General features: G+C 41.9%; 1 protein-coding gene and 1 long non-coding RNA gene across 21 annotated transcripts in view; one reads left to right on the top strand and one right to left on the bottom strand.

The window, feature by feature from the left end:
- LOC111769784 (uncharacterized) overlaps positions 1–11,819 on the bottom strand; it is a 216,300-nt gene extending 204,481 nt beyond the window's left edge. For 5 of the 6 annotated variants that reach the window (XR_011430142.1, XR_011430144.1, XR_011430143.1 and 2 more), the window contains exons 1-4: positions 11,683–11,819; positions 11,000–11,180; positions 9,370–9,730; positions 8,464–8,530 (exon numbers count right to left, since the gene is read on the bottom strand). This is a non-coding gene — a long non-coding RNA (uncharacterized lncRNA). Of the gene's footprint in view, positions 1–3,825; positions 5,677–8,463; positions 8,531–9,369; positions 9,731–10,999; positions 11,181–11,682 lie in introns of those variants that run through there. The other variant, XR_011430146.1, reaches the window with a different exon arrangement.
- The window catches only part of OSMR (oncostatin M receptor), a 61,009-nt gene continuing 50,048 nt past the window's right edge, over positions 11,710–22,670 (top strand). For 2 of the 15 annotated variants that reach the window (XM_023625718.2, XM_070245889.1), the window contains exons 1-2: positions 11,854–11,982; positions 12,542–12,807. In XM_023625718.2, the coding sequence (XP_023481486.2) occupies positions 12,749–12,807 (59 nt within the window). In that variant the 5' untranslated portion in view covers positions 11,854–11,982; positions 12,542–12,748. Of the gene's footprint in view, positions 11,983–12,541; positions 12,808–22,670 lie in introns of those variants that run through there. The other 13 variants (XM_070245891.1, XM_023625720.2, XR_011430140.1 and 10 more) reach the window with 9 other exon arrangements.

Here is a 22,670-nt window from a genome sequence, read left to right as displayed (position 1 = left end):
AGCCAACAGGGCAGGGTAACAGAGAACTAAACTCAAGTCCACTTCTCTGGCCAAGTTCTGTGTCTCAGCATGCAGGGACATACGCCTGAGAGGATGGCCTTTGTGGCTGCACTCAAAGGCTCTGTCTCTCTGCCAAGCCCGGCACCTACTTTTTGCTAATGTGCACAGAGGTGCCTTAGAGTTGTGGGTGGCCTGGCACAACACTCCAGCGCATGTGGCAGCCCTGATACCTGGCCACAATAAGCACTCTGCAAGTATAAACGTTCCTCTTTTGGGCCCCCTATTCTTTTCTACCTGTGTAACCTTACCCCTACTTGCTCAATCTTATATAATTCAGGTCATTTTAAAAGTTAATTTGCATGTTTCCAAGGAAGCAATTGGAAACCTAAGTTGCTCCAGGGAATTGCTTTACCGCTGTGTCCTCGTGAGCTATGGGAGGCCACACCAGACAACATCTTTGGGCATTTTGCCGGGTTCCTTGGCTGTCTGCATTGGCACACTGGTGGGAAGGGATTAGGGTTGCGCCACCTGGGGAACACCCAGACCTCATTTTAGGCAAAGCTGAGTCAGAGGGCTATTCCCGGCCAGTATCAGAGCCTGGGGTGGGGGTGGCTGGCCAGGTGTCCACGCCCTGGGATGTCAGAGTTGTCTGTTGGTGCCTTGGTGATAAGACTTGAAGCAGATTTGTTCAGGAGCCTGTTCTTTAAAAAGCGGCCACTGGAGGGCTCTTTCGGGTCCCTCTCTGCGGCTTGTCATGCTGTGAGCTGACAGGTTTGGTGAGCCACTTTGGACCTTCCCAGGCCGCTGAGGGATTGAGAAGGCACAGTTTAGGTTAGGAAAGTGGACAGAAGGACAGCGGAGCCCTTGCTCATCCACCCACGTTATCTCTGCTGAGTGAGGCGGAAGGGGCATCTTAGACACCCAATTTCTCTATCCAAGTAAACATACATTGAAAATGTTGGTAGTATAAAGTCTAATTTATACTCCAACCAGCAGCATTTGAGAATTAACTGTTGATCCACGCCCTCATTAACCTTGGGCAGGATCATGTAAATTTTTCTAACGCAATGCATTAAAAATACGTATTGAGCAAATTTTCTTGTTTTCAATGAGCATCTGTATTTTGTCTGTTCCTATCACGTCAATATTCTTTGCCTATATGGATATTTTAAAATGTATCTATTTTTTAACCCACAAAGTCTCCCTGTAAAAGGAAACAGGGTTTCCATTAGCTCTTTCCTATCAAAACATCCAACCACCTTAGCCCAGCCCTCACTCTCTTCCAAACACACCGTGGCTGTCTGTGAGCACTGTGTGATTACTCCCTTCACATGGTTTTGTGACCAAGCCTATTGACATGTTAGCCCTGTCTGCTTAGATTGAAATCTCTTAAAGTGGTAGGCCTGGTTTGATTATTTGCTCTGTTGAGCAAAACATACACTTGCAATTGACAAAGATATGTTTCAGACCTGCTTCCCCTTCCCAAAGGAATAAATCTAATACATGATTCGGACCACAATTAATGTGTACAACAGGGAATTTGGCTGGCATCTATATTATGAGGGAAAATAAGCACGAAAGCAGAGAGCTGCGTTCTGCTGACTTGATTTAAAAAAAAAAAAAAACTTTAATAGCCTAACTTCAAATTCACAGCCTCTAGCAATGTATAAAGGACTTTTAAATGTCAGCTCTGGTTTCAGATGATCTGAGGATGTCTTTTTCACTTAAAATAAACCCTGGTTTTAGATTATACACATTTCTTCTCAAAGAAATATGTGATCACTGAAGAAAATTAGCAATTTCTTCAAAAGGATAAAAATTGACTTATAATCCTACCATTTAGAGAGAACCACAAATAACAAATTATATATTTCCTTCTGATCTATATTTATAAGCACACATATGTGTACAATTATAACATGTGTTTAATATGTGTATATGTGAATAAATATCATGTTTTTCCAAAATTAGAATTGCAAGATTCTGAATCCTGCTTTTTCACTTCATAACCAGCATTTCCTGTCATTAAATATTCTTTTTTTTTCTTTGAGGAAGATTAGCCCTGAGCTAACTGCTGCCAATTCTCCTCTTTTTGCTGAGGAAGACTGGCCCTGAGCTAATATCCGTGCCCATCTTCCTCTACTTCATGTGTGGGACAGTTGCCACAGCATGGCTTGACAAGCAGTACGTAGGTCTGCACCCAGGATCCAAACTGGTGAACCCCGGGCCACCAAAGCACAATGTGGGAACTTAATCGCTGCACCACTGGGCCAACCCTATCATTAAACACTCTTTGAACTCTGATTTTCAATGGCTGAATGATATTCCATTGTAAAGATATATCATACTTTACTAACAAATTTCCTTCTGTTCCCAGACAATGTCTTCATGCCTTCATGCTACTGTTTCCTCTTCCTGGACACACGGGATGCTCCCATTTCCCAGACTCCCTTGCAGTTTGGTTGGGATCATGTGACTGAGTTCTAGCCAATGGAATATGGGTGAAAGTGACTGGCCCTGGCCTTAAAACCAATCCATGTTATCCTCCCGCCCTCTCTTCTGCTGCAAGCAACTCTGGAAGCCACATGTTCCCAATGGCATGGTTATAATATGGAAGCAGCCTCCATCCTCGAGTCACCCACTGGAAGAGGAAAGAGAATCCAAGCAGCATCAGACTATAACCTGTGTGAAAAAAGCCTGTGTGTGTTACTGCACATAGCCCAGTGATGCCTCATGTAAATAGTAAACGTAAGATCTGCAAGTTGTTCCCAACTTTCTTTTACTCTAAGGACATAGCAACATTTTGGCTATTGCCAATTATGTCATTATCATAAGTAAGAAAGAAGCGTTAGGATTTTTTTCTATTTTTAAATAAGCAGACAGTTATTATTTTCTTCTTTATATTTTTGCATAATTTTATAGTTTTCTACAGAGAGCTACTTTTAAAACATAAGAAAGTGTGGAAAGAGACAGGCAGAATTGTCTGGAGGATGAGCCCTGAAGCTGAGGTTGTCTGGTGATGGACTGTCTGGAGCAAGGGCTCCGTCTTCCCCATGGGAGGGTCTGCACCCCAACCCAGTCCTGTGTTCCCCCAGCTTTATGAAGCCAGCTTTAAAAACTGTACTTAGGGGGCCGGCCTGGTGGTGCAGTGGTTGAGTTCTCATGTTCTGCTTTTCGGGGGCCCAGGGTTTGCTGGTTCAGATCCCAGGTGCGGACATGGCACTGCTTGGCAAGCCATGCTGTGGTAGGCGTCCCACGTATAAAATAGAGGAAGACGGGCACAGATGTTAGCTCAGGGCCAGTCTTCCTCAGCAAAAAGAGGAGGATTGGCAGTAGTTAGCTCAGGGCTAATCTTCCTCAAAAAAACAAACAAACAGACAAAAAACTGTACTTAGGAGCCGGCCCCGTGGCCGAGTGGTTAGGGTCATGTGCTCCGCTTGGGCGGCCCAGGGTTTCATAGGTTCAGATCTTGGGCTTGGACATGGCACCACTCATCAAGCCATGCTGAGGCGGCATCCCACATGCCACAACTAGAAGGACCCACAACTAAAAAAAAATATATGCAACTATGCACTGGGAGGATTTGGGGAGAAAAAGCAGGAAAGAAAAAAAAAAAAGATTGGCAACAGTTGTTAGTTCAAGCGCAAATCTAGGAAAAAAAAAACAAAACTGTTCCTAGATGCCAGGAGCCACATTTCTCAGATAACTGCTGTGCAGCCCGCACGTAATCGCAGACTCCTTGGAACCAAAGGTCTGTTCACGCCGATGAAGCCCACTAGTTGACAAGCTTGACCCACACACACAACACTTCAGATCAGTGTCTCATTTTTTTGGTTAATCATCAGGGGTTTTTTACTTTAATTTTTTTTTTTTTTTTTACCAAATAATATATTTGTGTGGATGAAAACGAAAGATTAAAAAAGGGAAGAGTTAAAACTCTCCTTCTGTCCCTCGGTCACCCAGTTCTCTTCCTCAGAGGCAATTAGTTTTGTTCCTTTTATATCCTTAGAGAGATTACAACTGATTATAAATTGAGCAGAACAACCAAAATAAATAACAAATGAGGTTCCTTCTCAATTAACTAAGGCATTCTTTGGTTTTTGAGATTAATACTTTTTAAAAGTAAAAACACATGACGAAAAACTAATCTGCACAAACATGTCTAAAATGAAAAATACAAGTGCCCCTTACACACCACTTGCATTCTTAGACTTTCTCCCCGAGGACAAGCGGTTAGCAATTTCTTGTAATCGTACTCAAAACATGCTTATGTATATACCCCATAAAAATTAACAAATTAAATAGATGTATGGACATACCAAATACACATTTCTGACTCTTGCTTTTTTCACTCAATTGTATATCGTGCACATATTTCATAGCTGCATATACAGATAATTTTCCTTCTTTTGAAAGGATGAATCATAAAGAGTTTTCAGTCTTTTATTCGAAAATCTTCAGGTTGTTACTAGTTTGTTGCTATTACAATGTTCTTTTTCTTCCTACCATCTCTCCATTTCCCCCACAATGTTTTTCTAATGAGTGTCTGTGTGTGTGTGTGTGTGTGTGTGATGTGTATGTGTGTCTATTATAATTCTGCCACTATGAATGTTTGTAAGCCTAAATTTCCAATCAAGTGAATATTTTTTTCTTCTTGCTAAGAACAGGGGGATTTTCAAAAGAAATTGTCTATTGCCATCCTTTTTCAAAACATTTACACCTTCATCTTTAGGCATCATTTCCAAAAATTTCTAGGAAGACAAGTTCTTATGATTATTTTTGCTACAAGATCTAATAACACTGATGTAATAACATTTCTCTCCTTCTTGGATGTTTCATTTTATTCTAGTTTAGCTTGGTGATTTTGTGTTGAATTTGAATGAACATTTCTCCTCGGCATCTTCCCCCCAAAATGCCTTGATAGTGTGGAAACTACCTGAGCGTTATTTCAAAGTGACTAAGTATCATCTGATAATATTTGATAATGGATGAAATAATTGCTGTTGTGTAAGAACTGGATGAAAGAGGCTACATTTAAGAAGCTGACAAGATTGAATATAGAAGTGAATGCCTTCAGGAAGTTTTCATTTCAATCTAGATAAAATTAATTTAAGCACAAATAGAATCACAAGGATAAAAACTTAGCTTACTGTAGCTCCCACAAATAAATTTTGTACTTGACATCTGGATAAAGTTCAGAGGAAATTCAAGGACAAGTTTGACGACTACTCTTTTTTGCTTAAAAGTCTTTCATTTGTATTATAGTGGCATTAATCTTATAAATCTTCATTCTAAAGTGATATTTAAGATAATAGAAACTTTACATGATTTCAGCAGATTTTCATCAATTTCTAGATTGAAGTCTAAAGTAAATATATTTCAATCTTTTGAAAAACTGGATTGTTTCAGAAGAATATTTTATTGGAGAGAAATCTAATCGAGCAAAGGAAGGAGTTCATACTATTTTCCTCCAATAACTTAGTCACTTAGCATTTCAAAATATAACGGTAGGGAGTGCCAGTTCCAGTCACAGCTGAATAGCTCTTATTGAACTGCTCCTCCTGCATATAATAATATAAAACACCAGAAAAAATATTTTTTTAAAAAACACTTAAAAGTCTTTAAAAGCAGTGGAGAATGACAAATAGCAGGAAGATTCTGGAGGGTAGTCAACACCTGGAAGAAGGGAAAGATCACAGAGTGAGTTTCTCACATTTTATGGCCCTTAGCCTGAGACCGGCCGAGTCCGTACAGTGTGGGGTAGCGAAAACTCTGTTAGAAAGTACACAATATTTCTATCTTGAAGAGCTGGAGGTCAGAATTTGGGACGACCACATCCTTTGGAAAGTGAGGTGTGAAATCACAGAAAAGAGAGAGCTAGAGAGGAAGAAGCTCATATTCTGTGTTTAAACTGTGTGTCACAAATAATTTCTGAATCATGCTTATTACGCAAGGCAAACTCACAGCAGTCCAAGACCAAAAAACCTGAACTCAGATTTGAGCTGCTATTACTGCCAGCAATATCACGTTGCAGTTTGAGTCTAACCATGTTCATTGCCCATTTGAAAAGAAAATCAATGTCACTGGAGGAACACAACAGAATCCAGAGTTTTCATAACATAATATTTATCACGTCCAGGTGGCACGCCAAAATTACCTGACAACCCGGAAATAAATAAACCAACCAACCAGGAAAACGATCCATTCTCTTAAGAGAAACAATCAATGGAGATTGACTCTGAGATTATCTAAATGTTGGAATAACCAAGCAATGCTTTAAAAGTAGCAATCATAACCATGCTTAATGAGTTAAAGGAAAATAGACCCATCATGATCTAAAGGTTAGGAAATATCAGTAAAGAAACAGAAAATACAAAAAAATTCTAGAACTGAAATGTACACTATCTATAATACAAAATTTACTAGACAGATTTAATAGCAGCATGAAGATGGGAGAGGAATTAGTAAACTTAAAGATAGTTCACTAGAAGTTATCCAATCTAAAATGCACAAAGAAAAAAGATTTGAAAACAATTAATAGAGCCACATGGGTATTTAGGACTATATGAAGGGGCCTAACATATTTGTAACTAGAGTCTCAGAAAGAGATGAGAAAGAAGATAATGGGGGAGACAAAAAATTTGAGGAAATTCCAGCTGAAAATTTCTCAAATTTGGTAAAAGACATAAATTTGCAAATTCAAGAAACAACAAATGTGAGGCAGGATGAATGATTACAATAATTTTTAAGTCTCTAGGTATATCATTACCAAACTATTGACAATCAAACAGAAAGGGAAAATATCGAAAGCAATTAGAGAAAAATGACACATTATATATCCAAGGCAATTAAATAATTGATGATTTCTCAACAGAAATAATGGAGGCCAGAAAACCATGTGTGGAACAACATCTCCATATTGTTTAAAGAAAAAAACTTTCAACTCAGAATCCTACGTCCAGCAAAAATATCTCTCAAGAATAAAATGAAGTAAAGATATTTTAAAATGAAACTAAGAGATTGTATCGCCAATAGACCTGTACTAAAAAAAAAAAAATATTAAAGGAAAATCTTCAGGCTTAGGGAAAGGAGATCAGATGAAAACAGATCTTTGGAAATGAGTGAAGAACATTTTAATTTTTAAAAAATACACATCACATTGCTGGTTTCATTTTGTCATAAATGTAACACATCTTACAACTATAATGTGAAGGACAGGAGGTGTGTACCTCTTATGTGAAATGGTACAGTATTATCAGGCAAACAGTAAAAATTAAGGATATATATTGCAATCCATACAGCAACCACCAAAAAGATCACACAGAATAACAACAAACCAAAAGGCAAATTAAAATGAAATTCTAAAAAATATTTACATAATGTAAAAAAGGCAAAAGGAGAAATAGAAGAGGGAACAAAACAGATAAAGTATGGCAAAATGGAAAGTTAAACCGAACCAAATCAATAACTGCCTTCAATGTAAGTGTGCTAAGCACTACCTAGCAAATTAAAGTGTGGAGACTGTCAGAACAGACTTTCCAAAAAGTCCCAACTACATGCTGTCTGTAAGAGATGCTTTAATTAACTATAACTATGACTATAGGTTTATTTTAGATAAAGCTTAGCAAATAGTTTTCTAAAGTCCCTAAATTTCCCATCTAATTCTTCCCTAAAGTACTTCCCCCTTACTGTATTAATGTGCTATTCTTCAGCAGTAACTACTGCTCTCATATTTATGAATTCCCATAACCACACATCAAGAGAATAAAAGCGGCTATCTAAACAAACACATATTCAACATTCTTCCTAGAGCCCATAGGCGGAAAACAGTAGAAGATTGAAAATGTTCTCCCCGTTGTCTGGTTTCTAATGATTTCTGCAACAAGATGTGAACACAATTACAATATCCAGGAGAGGGTAGAATGTGCAAAATCAATCAACTGGTCTTCAAATAATATCTAGTTCAAGGAAGAAACTCCATTACAACTATTAAGGATGACGTGATCCTTCACTTAAATTCATCTAACAGATATTGAAAGGAAAGCAATTCATAATTAAGTAATTATATGGAATCCCTTGAAATGATAAAATGTGAATGTTCCACGCGGCCCTCGAACACTCAACATCTTGCTTTGTCATTGTTGGCTCTCCCTTTTTTTTTCATTTGGAAGAGATATATGTCTCTTAACTAACCAAGCTTTATGGCACATTTTAGATTAAAATTTTTTCGGAAGGCCTATTTAGTTTTTCACAGTACCAGAATACATTTACAAGATAACATTTTAATTTCCATCAAGTTTTCTTAAAATAATGTCAGTAGCACCAACGATTATAATCACAGCAGCATGCTTTAAGACCTAAAAGCGAATTTTTAAAATGTCAAATGTGATAATATGCAGAAAAAAAAAGAAAAAAAGAAAAATTCTTAACCATGAGGGTGATTGTAAATCATCATCCACTTACTTGACGAAGCCACTTTCTTCAGAAGACTCTCACTTCCTTCAGACGCCATCAGTTTGGTTACCACACACTGCCAAACAGGTAATTATAGATATTTATAGTAGTTGAACAAATAGAATCATAATTATATTTCATAATTTACATAGCTTATTTTATATAGCTATATCTATACCTATATCCATATCTATATCTATAAAATGTTCCTGACAGTTACAGAACTATTTTTCCTCTGAGAAACTGGAGGGTAGGGGTACATTCCACTCATGCTTCCCCTGTAATAGTTACACATACGAGACTTTCTGGTGGAAGATGGAAGGTGAGGGAGGATGGATCAAGAATCATTCCCAGGTTTTTTGATTTGGTATCTAAATTAAAGGTTGGGTCATTCCCAAGAATCAAACGGGGGAAAAGGGAAGAGTATGAACTCGGACATATTGATTTTTGATGTACAAATAGGCCGGTCTGGAGTTCAGATAAAATAATTGCAATGGGAAGGGCATTTGACCTACATAAGAGGTCACTGAAATCAGGAGCAGGGGTGTGATTATTTGGGAGAATGTGTGGACTCAGAGAAGAATGTCAAGGATAGAGCCCTGGGACACACCAACATCTAAGGGACAAGGGGAGAACAAGAAGTCGAAGAAGGTGACAGGGAAGAAAGTCAGGAAAATGGGGGGAAAGCGGAGAAAGTTGTGTTACTGAAACCAAAAGAAGAGAGACCATTAGGGAGGAGCGTCAAACGGAGCAGAATCAATATGTACTTTTCCAACATCATCTCATCAATGCTAAGCAAGGAAGGGTATTTCCACTCCTAGTTCAATAAATTGCTGGTATTTTTCATCTTTTTCATTTCAGGTCTTTTCAGGCTAATTTAAAAACTAACCTTTGGAATATGTATCACATACATACCTATGTATCAGTTTGCTGGGGCTGCTGTAAGAAATTCCCACAAACCTAGCGGCTTATAACAACAGAAATCTATTCTCTCACAGTTCTGGAGCCCAGAAATCTGAAGTCAAGGTGCTGGCAGGATGAGTTTCTTCTTAGGGGTTCGGAGAGAGAATCTGTTCTGTACCATTCTCTTAGCTTCCTCAGGTTGCCAGCAATCCTTGCTATCCCTCGGTTTGAGGGAGAGTAACTCCAATCTCTGCCTCAGTAGTCACGTGGCGTTCCTCTTGGGTGTCTGTGCCCAAGCCCAAATTTTCCTCTTCCGATAAGGATAATAGTCATTGGATTAATCCAGTATGACCTCATCTTAACATGATTAAATCTGCAAAAACAATATTTCCATATAGGGTTATATTCTGACATTCTGGATGGACATGAATTTTTGGAGTTTGCTATTCAACCTAGTACAACATCCTAAGAATATGATCACAAATGTACAGGTGCTATAGCAACTAGACTCTAGAAGGAGGGATAAATTTAAGAGATTAGAACGGTGCACAAAATAAATGAATTTTACATGGGCTTCTCTTGGAGGAGGTCATTGAGAGGACGTGACCTCTGGTTGACCCTCAAATTGGACCTGGGGAATCAGGGGCTCCTTACTCCCTCCCCTGTCCTTGGAAGGTATCTTCTGCCCACTGTTGCCATACTAGGAGCCACTTTAAGGATGCTGCCTCGAGAGAGCAATGTGTTGTTGAGACCATCTGGACTGTACAAGTGATTGAACAGTGTTCTATATAAACTTTAAAGATTCTGGAAGAAGGTATAGAGATCTAGTCTTGTGGCTGCCCAAGACAAGCCTCCTATGTAAATTTCCTTGCTTATTAAAACTGCCACCTACCAATTTGGAGCCGTCTGGGTCTTTCTCTGGTTTCTCCTTGACCTCTGTATAAGGTGGCCAGTTTCAAATTTCACCCCGGGAACTGCCAAGGTTGTGAACCAACAGCATCGAATTTTTTTGCACCTTAGTTTCCTTCTATTGTAATAAGAGCCCAAAGTAAGCTAAGACTCACTTTGCAGAAATCCTTCATACTCAATATTTTCATTTGGCATCACATCTGTCTATGAAACACCTCTCTGAATTGTTTCTATTAAGAAGAAATTAACATTTTTTCATACAGTGAAATACAGAATCAGAAAGCCTTCCCAACCCTTTGGGACCTGGTTTGACAAGGTTTCCACAGACAGGCAGATGGCTAAACTAATGGATGCTAAAATTCTGGAAGTAAGGAGAGGTGCAGCAAATGACCATGCATTTATTTAGGCAAAAGAACTTTTCTTCGTTATCATCAAATATTTACTGTGCACCATGGTCTGCGAGGCACCATTAGATATTAAGTGTATTTAAGCCTTAAGAACTTAAAAAAAAAGTTCTTTCCCTGGGGTGACATTGGGAGAAACAAAGAAATGTAGACAAACATAAAAGTAACATTTGGGCTCATCCTGACATTATTTTGAGCCGTCCAGTCAATTCAAGAAGTGATTCTAAGACATGATTCATGGGCGACCCTTCTTCATCACCCTTGCTTCCTCGACCCACAAGTCCCTGCCATTTGTGATACTTTTCCGGGTCCCCAAACCCGAACCAGACCTGGCTTAGCTGACCCCATGAACAAGCCCGCAGCGCCATCGGGCATCCTTGCGAGTCCTACACACGCTGCGGCCCCACTGCTCTCCTCTCTGGGTCCGACGCTGCCACAGAAGCGGCAGTACCAGGATGCTTTCCACATGGGCTCCAAAGTCGATATGGTTTTCCATAATCCACCATATCACTGTAAAGAGAGGACAAATATGTATTTCAAAGGCCGTATCTTTGAAATCTGCCTTTCAAACACTGGATGGCATTTTTAAGAGGAAAAGTAAGCCATGTTGTAGCATCCACAGCTCTTTGTGAAACGAAAGTTTCAGGACTGTTGCTACAGATGAAACTTTGTTTGACAGGTTGTTTCCGGATGGGAACCAGAACCAGGATCTTAGAATTCTGACGTTCTTATTACTCTGAACGCCAAACAGAAACAAGTGTCCGAAGTTTGGCTGGAGCGCTTATCTTTTGCTGGAAGATTTTCTGCCTCCAGGTTGGGATAACGAGTGGGCCCGCGCGATAACGCCGGCCTCAGCGGTACCCGGCTTCCCTCCGCGTCCCGCCGCGGGGTCGCGGGCCGGGGCAGGAGGAGCGCGGCGCGCGGAGTTTTCGGTTTCCACTTTTCCTCCGCAGGCCTCTCCCACTTCCTTTCCCACCGGTCCCCGCCCGCCCGCCAACTCCGGGGGCCGCACCTCCGCAGGGGCTCGGCCGTCCCCCGCAGGGTCCCATCTGCTTCCTCCGGGGACCAAAAGGAGGCGAATTCCTGCGAGTCCCAGGAGTGCCAAGAGTGCGCAGCTAGACGGGAAATTGCAAAAGTCCTCCCCTCTGCCCTCCCCCGCGGCTTTCCCGTAACTCCCGCCCCTCGGCGCTCGCCCCGCAGCTGATTCATAGCCGGGCGCGGGGCCGCCTCTGCACGTCCACACCCGCGTCCGCATCCGCGGGCGCCGCGTCGCCAAGGACTCGGCCCGGCTCGCGGAGCCCGCCGCCGCAGGGTGAGTACCCCTGCCGCCCGCCCGGCCCACGCCCCCGCGCCCCGCGTCCCCCGCAGCCTCCCCGCCCGCGCGCCCTCGCGCCGCCCGCCCTCGGTGGCTCTTCCGACGCGCGGAGCCGGCGCGGCGCGGGGAGAAGGGCACAGCGATGCAGCCCGCCGCCCGCCTCCCCTGCGCCGCGCCGCCTGTGCCCCGCGTTCGTGCTGGCTCGGGCTTCCATCGCTCGGAGATGGTGCTTTGAGGGGTCCCCGCCTCTGGCCCGCCTACCTGGTGCGTGACGCTCAAGGTGTCATTCTTTCCAGAGCGCACACTGCTCGGTCCACCGCGACGTTTCCTACTCTGCTTTTGCGTTCAGTATCCATCGTCTGGTTCGCAAGTAGTGGGGGAATGTTCGCTGAGTTGAAACTTCCATTTGGTCCTCTTTTGCCTCTCTCCCAACACACTGCCGTGGGCGTTCATTGCTGCCCTCAACCTCCCCCTGCGCACCCTGAACTGCCACCTGGCAGAGTGAGTCCTCTCGGAGCTGGTGATATCCCTCCATCCTGTCTGTTTTTGCACCTAGAAGTGGGAGGCGCTCACACGCAGGTGGAGCGAGGACATCGCGGTGATGCGGTAGTCTTGGGAGGACGCCCACCTTCTTCAGCCGCATGGACCGAAGTAGCACGGATTGGCAGGTTGGGCAGCTACAGCCAAGCATTTGTAACTGCTGCCGCCACCACCCTTTGTAGACAAACCTGGGCACAGAGGGGTCAGGAACTTGTCCAAGACCATGGGAGCTCGTAGTAGTGGCGCTGAGAGCATGGAGCCCAGGGCTTTGCTCCTGACACAGTGAGTCCTTTCTTGACAGTTCTTGGCCTGTCCTTCATCGGCCTACCCATCCATCCATCCTGTCCCCTGCCATGTGGTAGGAGCCACAATGCTAGGTGCCACTGAGAAAGGCCACTTGGTAACCTTCAAGCTTGAAGACGCTTTGTGAACAAGCTAATTCTCCAGCTCAAGAGGAGTGAATGTGGGGTCGATGTAGGCAGAGGTTTCGGTAGAATGGAATGCAGTATATTTAATTTGAGGTGGAGGGAAAGAAGCCTTGGGTCTTATTGCCACATCTAATACTGACTTTGGAACTCGGGTCAAGTTCCTTATCATGTCAGCCTCAGTTTCCAAACAATGGTTCATACTATGGACCAGGCACCATTCTAAGTATCTTACCTGTGCTAGTTCATTTAAGTTTCACCCATGAAGTAGGTAGTCATCTTGTCATTCTCATTTTATCAGTGATGAAACTGAGGCCCAGAGAAGTTAAGTGACTTGTCTGTGGTCACACAGCTAGCAGGTGACAGAGTCAGGATTTGGCCTTGGAATTTGGCTTATAGGCACTATGTATGTCAAACTCTAGGACCGTTTTTGCAGTGGCCCTGGGGGTGGTGCTTCATTATTGTTCTGCTTTCACTCTCTCCTGCACTGCTTTAAAATGCACTGAGATCCTTGAGGCTGAAGAGCCCCAGTCATAGTAGGCAGGGGTTCCCAAACTTAGCTGGGCTTCAGAATCATTCTTGCAGCTTTTCAAAGCACTGGACTCCAATTTAAGCTACCTATTCAGAATCTTCAGGGCATGCTTAGTTTTGCATCTCCCCTGGTAGCATTTCGGTACTGTTAGAATGCCTCCAGTGACAGGGCACTCACCACCTAACATTTCATTGCTGGACAGAGCTAATTCTCAGAGGTAGCTTGCTTCCTTTTGGCTTACATCTTGGTCCTAGTTCTGTCTCTTGTTGTCCCAGCAAAGGAATCTAAGCCTTTTGTGTCAAAGGCCACCTTGAGAGAAAAGGACTGGTCCTAGGTGTACAACGGGAACTCGAACCACTTTGGGGATAACACTTACTTACACACTCGGTCTCTTTCCTTCTATCCCTTTCTTTAACCTGAAAGACCAGGAACACCTTCACGGGTGCACGGAGGTGATCCAGAGTCCCTGATGTTTCTTATAACCCTTTTGTCCTGAAAAAGGAACTAAATCAGGAAAACTATTGTGGTTTTGAAAGAGGAATCAGTGGTAATGTGAGTTGACAAGAAGGAGTGTGTGTTTCCCTTGTGGGACTGGGCTGGGGCGTTGCTGGCGTGGATAGAAGGAAATCAAAGGTAATGTCATCTTGCTCACTTACAGGAACAGTGAGCCCCGGCTGTCCTCTCCCTGGAGGAGGAAGTCCTCCTTGCTTTAAAAAAATATATGTGAAATGGGCAAAAATAAAGCAAATAGAATATTGTGAGAAGCACCCCTCCTAGCTGCAGGAGGAGACAGTTACTTTTCCAGCAGCTGTGTTCTTGGTTTCACAGTCTTCTTTTTCTTCTCATTTTAGTTCTACTCGTTTTTCAGCATTTATTTACTCCAGGTAGTCTGTATTTTATTTTTATGTTTTAAAAATAATACAAATAATAAGTGAAGACATTCTCATTCAAACAACAGAGAAGTCTATGGAATGAGAAGTAGCATTGTCGCACCTACTCCCACTCAGAAAAGGGGAGTGGAGTTTGGTAAATAGCATTCCAGGATTTTTTTCTTTTCTATACATGTGCATAATATGTATCTATATGTATGTTTTAATATATGTATAAGATCTTACTATATATCATGTAGCTTACTTTTTCCCTCCCATATCTTAGAGGTCTTTCCATGTCTATTTTGTTAATGGCTACATGTTATTCTAAAGAAGCAATATGATTTATCCATTCTTTCTCTTGTCATGGACATTTGGTTTGTTTAAAATTATTCAGCATTAGCTCAGTGCTTCAGGGAAATTGTGCATTCATCTCTGTGCTTCCGCCTGAGTATTTCCATGGAATAGAATCTTGGAGGGTTGTTCTTGGGTCAAAGGATTCGTCCGTTTTTCAACTGGATAGATACAACCCTTCAAATTGGATCACTGTCCACACCCCAGGTACTCATTTAAACTCAGTGGATAAGAATCTGTTTCCCTCATCCTTCTAACATCAGCCGTTATCTCCTTTTGTTTTTTAACTTGAATTTTCAAATCTGGTAGATGAGTAAAACCCAATAAGGCATTTTAATTTGCATTTTGCTGATTACTGCTGCAATTTAAAATCTCTAATTATTTATGGGTCGTATGTGTCTTCTGTGAATTCACTGTTCCTTTCTTTTGCTCAGTTTTCTATTGCGTTGCCTTTTGTTTTTCTTGTTTATTGAAGAAGCTCTCTGCCTATTCAGGACCTTAATCCTTTGTCTGTTATAGAAGATGAAAATATTTCTTCTAGTGCAATGCTTTGTTTTGGTGGTGGTGGTAAAATGCATAATGGTGCTCTAGTGGTGAAGATTGGGCCCTCTCACCCCCACAGCTCAGGTTCATTTCTGGTCAGGAAACCACACCGCCCGTCTGGCGGTCGTCATACTCTAGTGGCTGCGTGTTGCTGTGATGCTGAAAGCTGCGGCACCAGTATTTCAATACCAGCAGAGTCACCCATGGTGACAGGTTTCAGGGGAGCTTCCAGACTAAACAGACTAGGAGGAAGGACCTGGCCACCCACTTCGGAAAAAACTGGCCATGAAAACCATATGAATAGCAGTGAAGCGTTGTCTGATACAGAGCTGGAAGGTGAGAGGATGGCACACAAAGACTGGGCAGGGTTCCCGCTCTGCTGTCCACAGGGTTGCTAGGAGTCTCCACAGCACTAACCACAACAAAAATACATAATATAAAATTTACCATTTTAGCCATTTTTAAGTATACAGCTCAGTGTTATTAAGTACATTCATATTATTGTGCAGCCATCACCACCATCTGTCTCCAAAACTCCTTTCATCTTGCAAAATTGAAACTCTGTACCCGTTAAATGGTAACCACCTCCTTTCCACCTCTCCCCCGCCCCCGGCCCCCACCCTTCTACTCTCTGGCTTTATGAATTAACTCTTCCAGGTACCTTACAAATGGAGGAATCATACACTGTTTGTCCTTTTGCAGATGGCTTATTTCACTTAGCAAAACGTCCTCCAGCCTCATCCATGTTGTAGCAGGTGTCAGAATTTTCTTCCTTTTTAAGACTGCATAATATTCCGCTGTAGGAATATACCACCTTTTGCTTATCCATTCATAATACTTTTGTTTCAAACTATCTTTTGCTGCACAGAAGTTTTAAGTGTTTATGTAATCAGATCCGCAGTCTCATGATTTCTGTGCTTCGTCTAGTTTAAGAAGGTCTTTTTTCACCTAAAAGTTATTTTGAAAATTATCTTATTTTCTTCTAATACTTTCATTATTTTGGTTTTTATATTTAACTCTTTAAAATACCAGATTTTTATATAAGGTGAAACGTAAGGATGTAACTTAATTTTTTTCTGTAGTTTTAGGCAATTAACCCAACACCATTTATTTAATCATCCATCTTTTTTTCCAACTCATTTGAAACTCTGTTTTTATAGTCAAATAAATTCCTATTTATATCATAGTCTGTTTCAGGATTCTATTGTTTCATTTATCTTTTTTGTCTTTTTTTATGCTAGTACCACCTTGTGTTAAATGCTACAGCTTTATACTATGTTTTTACATCTAGTAGTATATATTCATACTTTTTTTCAAAAAAAAATTTTAGAGATGATTCTTGTACATTTTCTCTTTTATATAAACTTTACAAATAGCTTGTCAAGTTTAATAAAACCCTGTAGAAGTTTTTCTTAAGATTTTTTGGAGTTTATCATTGTTAATAATTTTTTATGCCTTCCTGTGTGTTCTAGCATGAGCCCCCAGCGTGGAGGGGGCAGTGTAATGTGGTAAAATGCTGCCCTTTGGGGAGCGATTCACCTGGTTTCAAGTTCTAGATTAACTATGTCCACCTATGTCAAAGTTACTTTTAACCTTTCTTACCCTGAATTTCCTCATCTGTGTATGAGAACGATAATAGCGTCTCTTTCATAGGGCTGTTGTGAGGATTCAATTAATAAATGCACGTAAGTCACTTAGCAAGGCGCCTGCAGAGAGTTAGCATCCAGCACATGCAAGCTGGGATCGTTCTCATCCTCACCTTCATATCCTCCTATGGGCTTTGCAGAATGCCTCATCATAGAAGGAACCAGTAAATTTTTTCCATTATGTATCGATAGTATCCCAGGAGACAAAAATATATAGTCTTTCACGGGTATTTAAAATTATGCTGGTAGTGATAGTATTGCATAAGAGGATAAATGTGATTGACAGGACTTGTAAATTGCTTTCTTTTAATATTATCTGCTAAAGAACTAAATTACAGTCGCGTTGTTTCCTTCCTTCCTCCCTTCCTTCTTTTCCTCTTTTTCTTTTTAAAGGAAAGAAGGTTAGTGAGAGCATTAAATATAATACCAAATTACATTCTTAGATCTGAAATCATTGAGGCAGTTAACTATCTGGATTGCTTAAAACTGTGGAATGAAGATGAAGATGGCCACATAAAATATATCCAGTCTGAGTATGAAATGTAGAGTCAACTGAAAGAAAAGCCACACTTACAAATGTCTTAGCAAACAGAAAAATGTAAGACATATGCAACACTTGGAAAATGTAAAATAAAGAGAACTCTTGGAAAACATGGAATGAAGTGCCACAGTATGTGCCAAGTCTTGAGAAGATGAAATCAATAGAACTCTGCTCTTATGTGAGTCAATTTTCACTCATCATGTTGTGTCTTGGTCACCTCTCTCTATTCCCTGTCTTCCTAACGGGGGACTTTGAGCAAGTTAACTTCACATTCTTTAATGTACCTGGGTGTTAAAAGGGGATGGCACTATGTTTTTCTACCTGAAACTTTGGTTGCTGTCTATATTTGGAAATGCATCATTAAAGTGTCTACAGTGTCTCAGGACCTCAGAGATCACATTTTTTCTACAGAAACACGTGACACCCTCATAGACTGATCCAGTATCTAAAAACTGCCAACCCCTTTTCAGGTCTGTTTGACAGCTGTAGGCTTTCAACTAGTTTAACCCTGTTGGGGTATATGGTTCAAGTGTGGAGATGATGGAATTACCAGTATTTATGCAAGACCAAACCCAGTATCTGTAAAACACACACGCACGCGTAAAGAATGCTTTCTGTTGCAGAATTACGTAACTTGAGAGTTAAACATAATTTCTCTCATCCTGCCCACCTCCCTTACCCCATCCCTGCTGTAAATGTATAACTGTTAGTAGTTGGCTCTGTCTTTTTGGACCAGTTTGGATCCTTTAAATAGAAGATAGGCAGGCAGAAACACATGTGCAAGAGATTTTCGGGAGAAAGCACTTGTGAAGGATAAAGGCAAAAGGGAGCAAAAGTAGGCAGAGACAGCCTCCAAACCCACTGCATGTCTGACACCTGTGAAAGGGAACAAGGAAGTAGGAAGGTTGGGAAGGAAGAGCTCCCAGCCGCAGTGCAGTTCTGAGAATTTGTCAGCCAAGGATGGGGAGACTGATCAAAGGTTGCCCATTAGAGGAGTCCCATGCTGGCTGGAGAAGTCTTGCCCTGGTCATTGGCTGTGAGCAGCCTGGAGGGACTGTGGGCTTGGATGGGAATGTGCAGCCAATCTGAAGGTGCAGCAGTGGAAGCTGTCAGTGACCCATGCTCCCTCAGGAGGTTCTTTTGAAGGGAGCTCTGAGAGGCACAGCTGCAAGGTTGCCACACTTCTCTTCCAGACGTGGTTTTCTGCAATACTATTCTGAAACTTGCTTTTCCATTCAACGTTGTTTGGACATTCTTCCATGTTGGCACTTGACTCTATTTCATTCTTTTTAACAGTTTCATAGTATTTCTTTGTAGAAATGCACCATAATTAAATTTTCTACTTTCTTGTGTGTGTGTAAGGAAGATTGTTGCTGAGCAAACATCTGTAACAGTCTTCCTGTATTTTATGTGGGATGCCACCACAGTGTGGCTTGATGAGCGGTGCTAGGTCAATGCCCAGGATCCAAACCTGTGAACCCTGGGCCACCAAGGCAGAGTGCATGAACTTAACCACTCTGCCACTGGGCTCGCCCCTCTGCTTTCTTTCGATATATATTTAGATCGCTTTTGGGGTTTTTTTCTCAGTATAAACAATGCTGAATGAATATTCTTTAAAAAATATATTTTTGTACATGTACACAAACATTCTCTCACACACACATACTATTTCTAGAACAAAATTCTAGACCTAGTTTTTCTGAATCAAAGGTAATGTGTACTAAAATTTTAATAGAATTGTCAAATTGACCTCGATAAAGTTGTACTTTTTGACCATCAGTGAGTAATAATGCCTGTTTCTTCAAACTCTTACCAATGCTATGTTTCAAGACCTTTGCCAATCGAACACCACAGACCCACATGGAGACATACACAATTACTGTTTTAATTTGCACTTATTTAATTATTAGTGGTAGTGTCCAGCTTTTCTTTTTTCTCTTTTGGCTATTGATATTTCCTTCTTTTTTGTGCATTACATATTCATGTTTTTGCCAGTTTTTCTACAGGGTTACTTATCTTTTTGTTATTGATTTCTAAGAGCTCTTTATATATTAGGGGTAGTGACTCTTTGCCATAAGTATTGAAACTATTGTTCTCAGTTTGTTGGTCCAATTATAGCACCAAAATTTTTTAAATGTTCATTTAATTTTAATGGTCCTATTTCTTGCATATATATCTTTGATCTTCTGGAATTTATTTTGTTGAAGAGAATGAAGCAATAGCAATAATGAGAAAATTAACATTAATTGGATTTACTATGTGTATGTTCTCATAGTCTCATTTAATCCTCAGGCCAGTCCTACAAGGTAGGTTATTTATTCTTATTTTACAGAAGAGGAAAATGAAGCCTAGCTGGGTTAAGTAATTTGTCTGTGGTCATAACGTTATTAAGTGACAGAGTAGTGATTTGACCCTAAGCAACCTTATGTCAGAGCCCATGTACTTAATTCTTACAGCTTCCTTTTCCCACAGATATCTGGGCTGTTGTTCCAGCATCATTTTGGGGAATAATCTACCTTTTCTTAAATGATTTGAAATATCACCTTTAGCATATTAAATCCTACATATTCCTTGGGTCCAGAATATTCCTTGGATCCAGGTTTTCCATTCCTTTCTTTGGCTTCACTTGCCACTTAGAGACTCAGGTTTAATCCTAGCTGGTGTCACAAGTTCCAAGAACTTTTAACTGAACATTGCTGAAAAAAGAAAATCAGGTGTCCATGAGCCACTTCAGTCCCATGAATCAGGATTGACCTTACAAAACGTAACTGGTGGGCTTAAAGGGAGGGGAAGAAGTGCTCGAACCTTTCAAAGGGGCTCCCAAAGACAAATGGCACTGCTCTCAAAAAGGAAATAGAGATAGCCAAATGCGAGGGATGTGGGGAACCTCCAAGAAGTGGCATGCAACGCTTTGTGCTGTAACACAGAGCTCTCTCACAAGGTGCGGAGCCCAGCACACGTCCTGGATGAAGAGCTTCTTTCTTTAAAATAGGATTTGCATATGACATCATATGGCACCCAGCCAGTCGGGAAGAGTTTGGCAACACACCCACGTTCTTGGGAAGCAAATGATGATCATGCTGCTTCTCCTGGGGATTATTTGTGGTGGGGAAACTTCCCAGGAATAAATATTTCGGTAATGACAGAACACGAATTGCTGGTGAAGAAGGGCAGACTTATACCCGCCTCAAAAGCTGTGTTTTATTACACATGTAGTATTTTATCCTGAGGGACATTCAAAGGCATCCTCATTTCACTAACAGACAAGATTTGAATGAGAAGTTCTCTGAAATGAATGGGTAGTTTTTCTTTTCTTTCCTTCCTTTATTCCCCCCAGAGAAGGAATGCCAACGAAAGACTATGAATTAGGCAATAGTTGGCAGCAGAAAAAGTAGAAAGGCCTGAAAAGGAATCTATTTTAATTAAAATAAAATTGAAAGCAAAGAAGAGAGAATGTGAGAAAATTGGTAGAAGTTTTTATTCCTTTACGAGCTATCTACTGGGTCGCATCTATGTTCTTGGACTGAGACAGTGGGGAATAAGATCCAGACCCATCCTTAAGCAGCTCCTGGTCTAGGTGGGAATGCTGGAGATCTGAAAAATAGAAATATAAAGAACAGATCTGGGAAAGGACCAAGTACTCCTTGGATGAGGCAGGAAGGTACTTTTTCCTGTCTGAATTCCTGACTTCCTTTTCTTACTGGAAATTGGAAGTGGCAATGCGCCTCACTGATAGCTGATGAGAGAGAAAGGCTATTGAATGAATGAGAGGGCTGAGTGGCCTTTTCCACATCAGAAGCAGAGCTGCCAGGGAAGAACCAATCCCCGGCTTGGAGCGCCCTGAGCTCCGGTGGGGCGGAAGTACGGAGCAGCTGGTCGATGCTGAAGGAGCTCACCAGCCCGTCCAAACACACAGCCCTTCCCTTTGACATGATGCAGGAAAGCCTGGCCTAATCCTGAATTTTCATTTTGATCTGCATAAGGGGGCATAGTATAGAGTGTGGAGCACCCCAGAGCTCCAAGCTCGGATCTCTCTCCTGTCCCTACTTCCTCTTGGCGATCATGCAGTGATTTAAATACTGTGTGTATGCACCGAGGATGCCTGAAATTTATACCGGCAGCCAGGACCCCTCCCACGAACTCCAAACTGTGTGTCCAGCCAGCTACTTAATCTCCCCATTTGGATATCAAATAAGTATCTCATATTTAACGTGTCGCAGATCAAGCCCTTGACATAGCCCACCAAAGCTGTTCTGCTTCTCCATTAATGCTAATTCCATTCTTCCAGGGGCTCAGCCCCAAATTCTTGGAGCCATCCATGATGTCTCACTTTGTCACTATCTCCATGTCCTGCCAGCTCTATCTTTAAAATCTCTCTCCAATTCCACCCCTGTTCACCACTCCCACTGCCATCACCCTGGTCTAAGCCAGTGTCACTCCCCCCTGGACCATTGCTGTAACTCCTGACTGCTCTCCCTCCTGCCCTTCTTGCCTCCTTCAGGCTCTTCTCCTTCCAGGGCCCTTCCTGTTCAGTGTAAGTTAGACCATGAACTCCTCCGCTTAAAATTCTCCAGTGGCTTCCATCTTGCTCAGAGCAGAAGCCAAAGTTTGGGAAATATTTCCCCATCTGTTCTCCCTCTCTGCGCGCCCTCTGATTTCATGTCCTGTCACTCAGCTCCTTGCTCGCTCCAACACCTGGGTCCTCATTGTTCCTTGAATGTGCCAAGCACTCTCCCCTCTCAAGATGTTTGCACAGTTCGCTCCCTCACCTCCAGGTTTTTCACTGTTAGTCAGGGTCCCACCAGGAAACAGCCTGCTCTCAGAATAGGATTTGTGTCTGAGGTGTGGAGGGGGGACCACCTGCGTTGTGCAGTCAGTTCCTGGCTTGGAAGCAGCTGGCTCAGAGCTCTTGGTGTCTGTGTTTTGTCAGTGTCAGGCTCTGTGCTGTCAGGAGAACTGTTCCTGCGGCATATCCCGAAAGGGGCTCCACCGGGGTCTCTGGCATGTTCTTGTGGCTGCTGACTCTCGTTCTCCATGTTGATGAACTTTATTGACTTACCAGAAGGTTTTCAGACAACAGCTAGGACTCGTAGTCCTTCTGCAAGTGGTCCTGAGGTGGTCAGGCCTGAAACGTCAGGATCGCTGGCAGTTGTCCGGTCACAGCGCTGGAAATAATAACCGCTTTGCTCGTATGCAGGAGCCATGTCACGGTTGCTTACTTGCCCAGCGTGCATA

Source organism: Equus caballus, chromosome 21 (assembly GCF_041296265.1).
Source record: "Equus caballus isolate H_3958 breed thoroughbred chromosome 21, TB-T2T, whole genome shotgun sequence".
In the NCBI taxonomy this organism is placed as follows: domain Eukaryota; kingdom Metazoa; phylum Chordata; class Mammalia; order Perissodactyla; family Equidae; genus Equus; species Equus caballus.
Note: the sequence above shows the minus strand (reverse complement) of the source record. Positions and strands in the feature narration are given on the sequence as shown.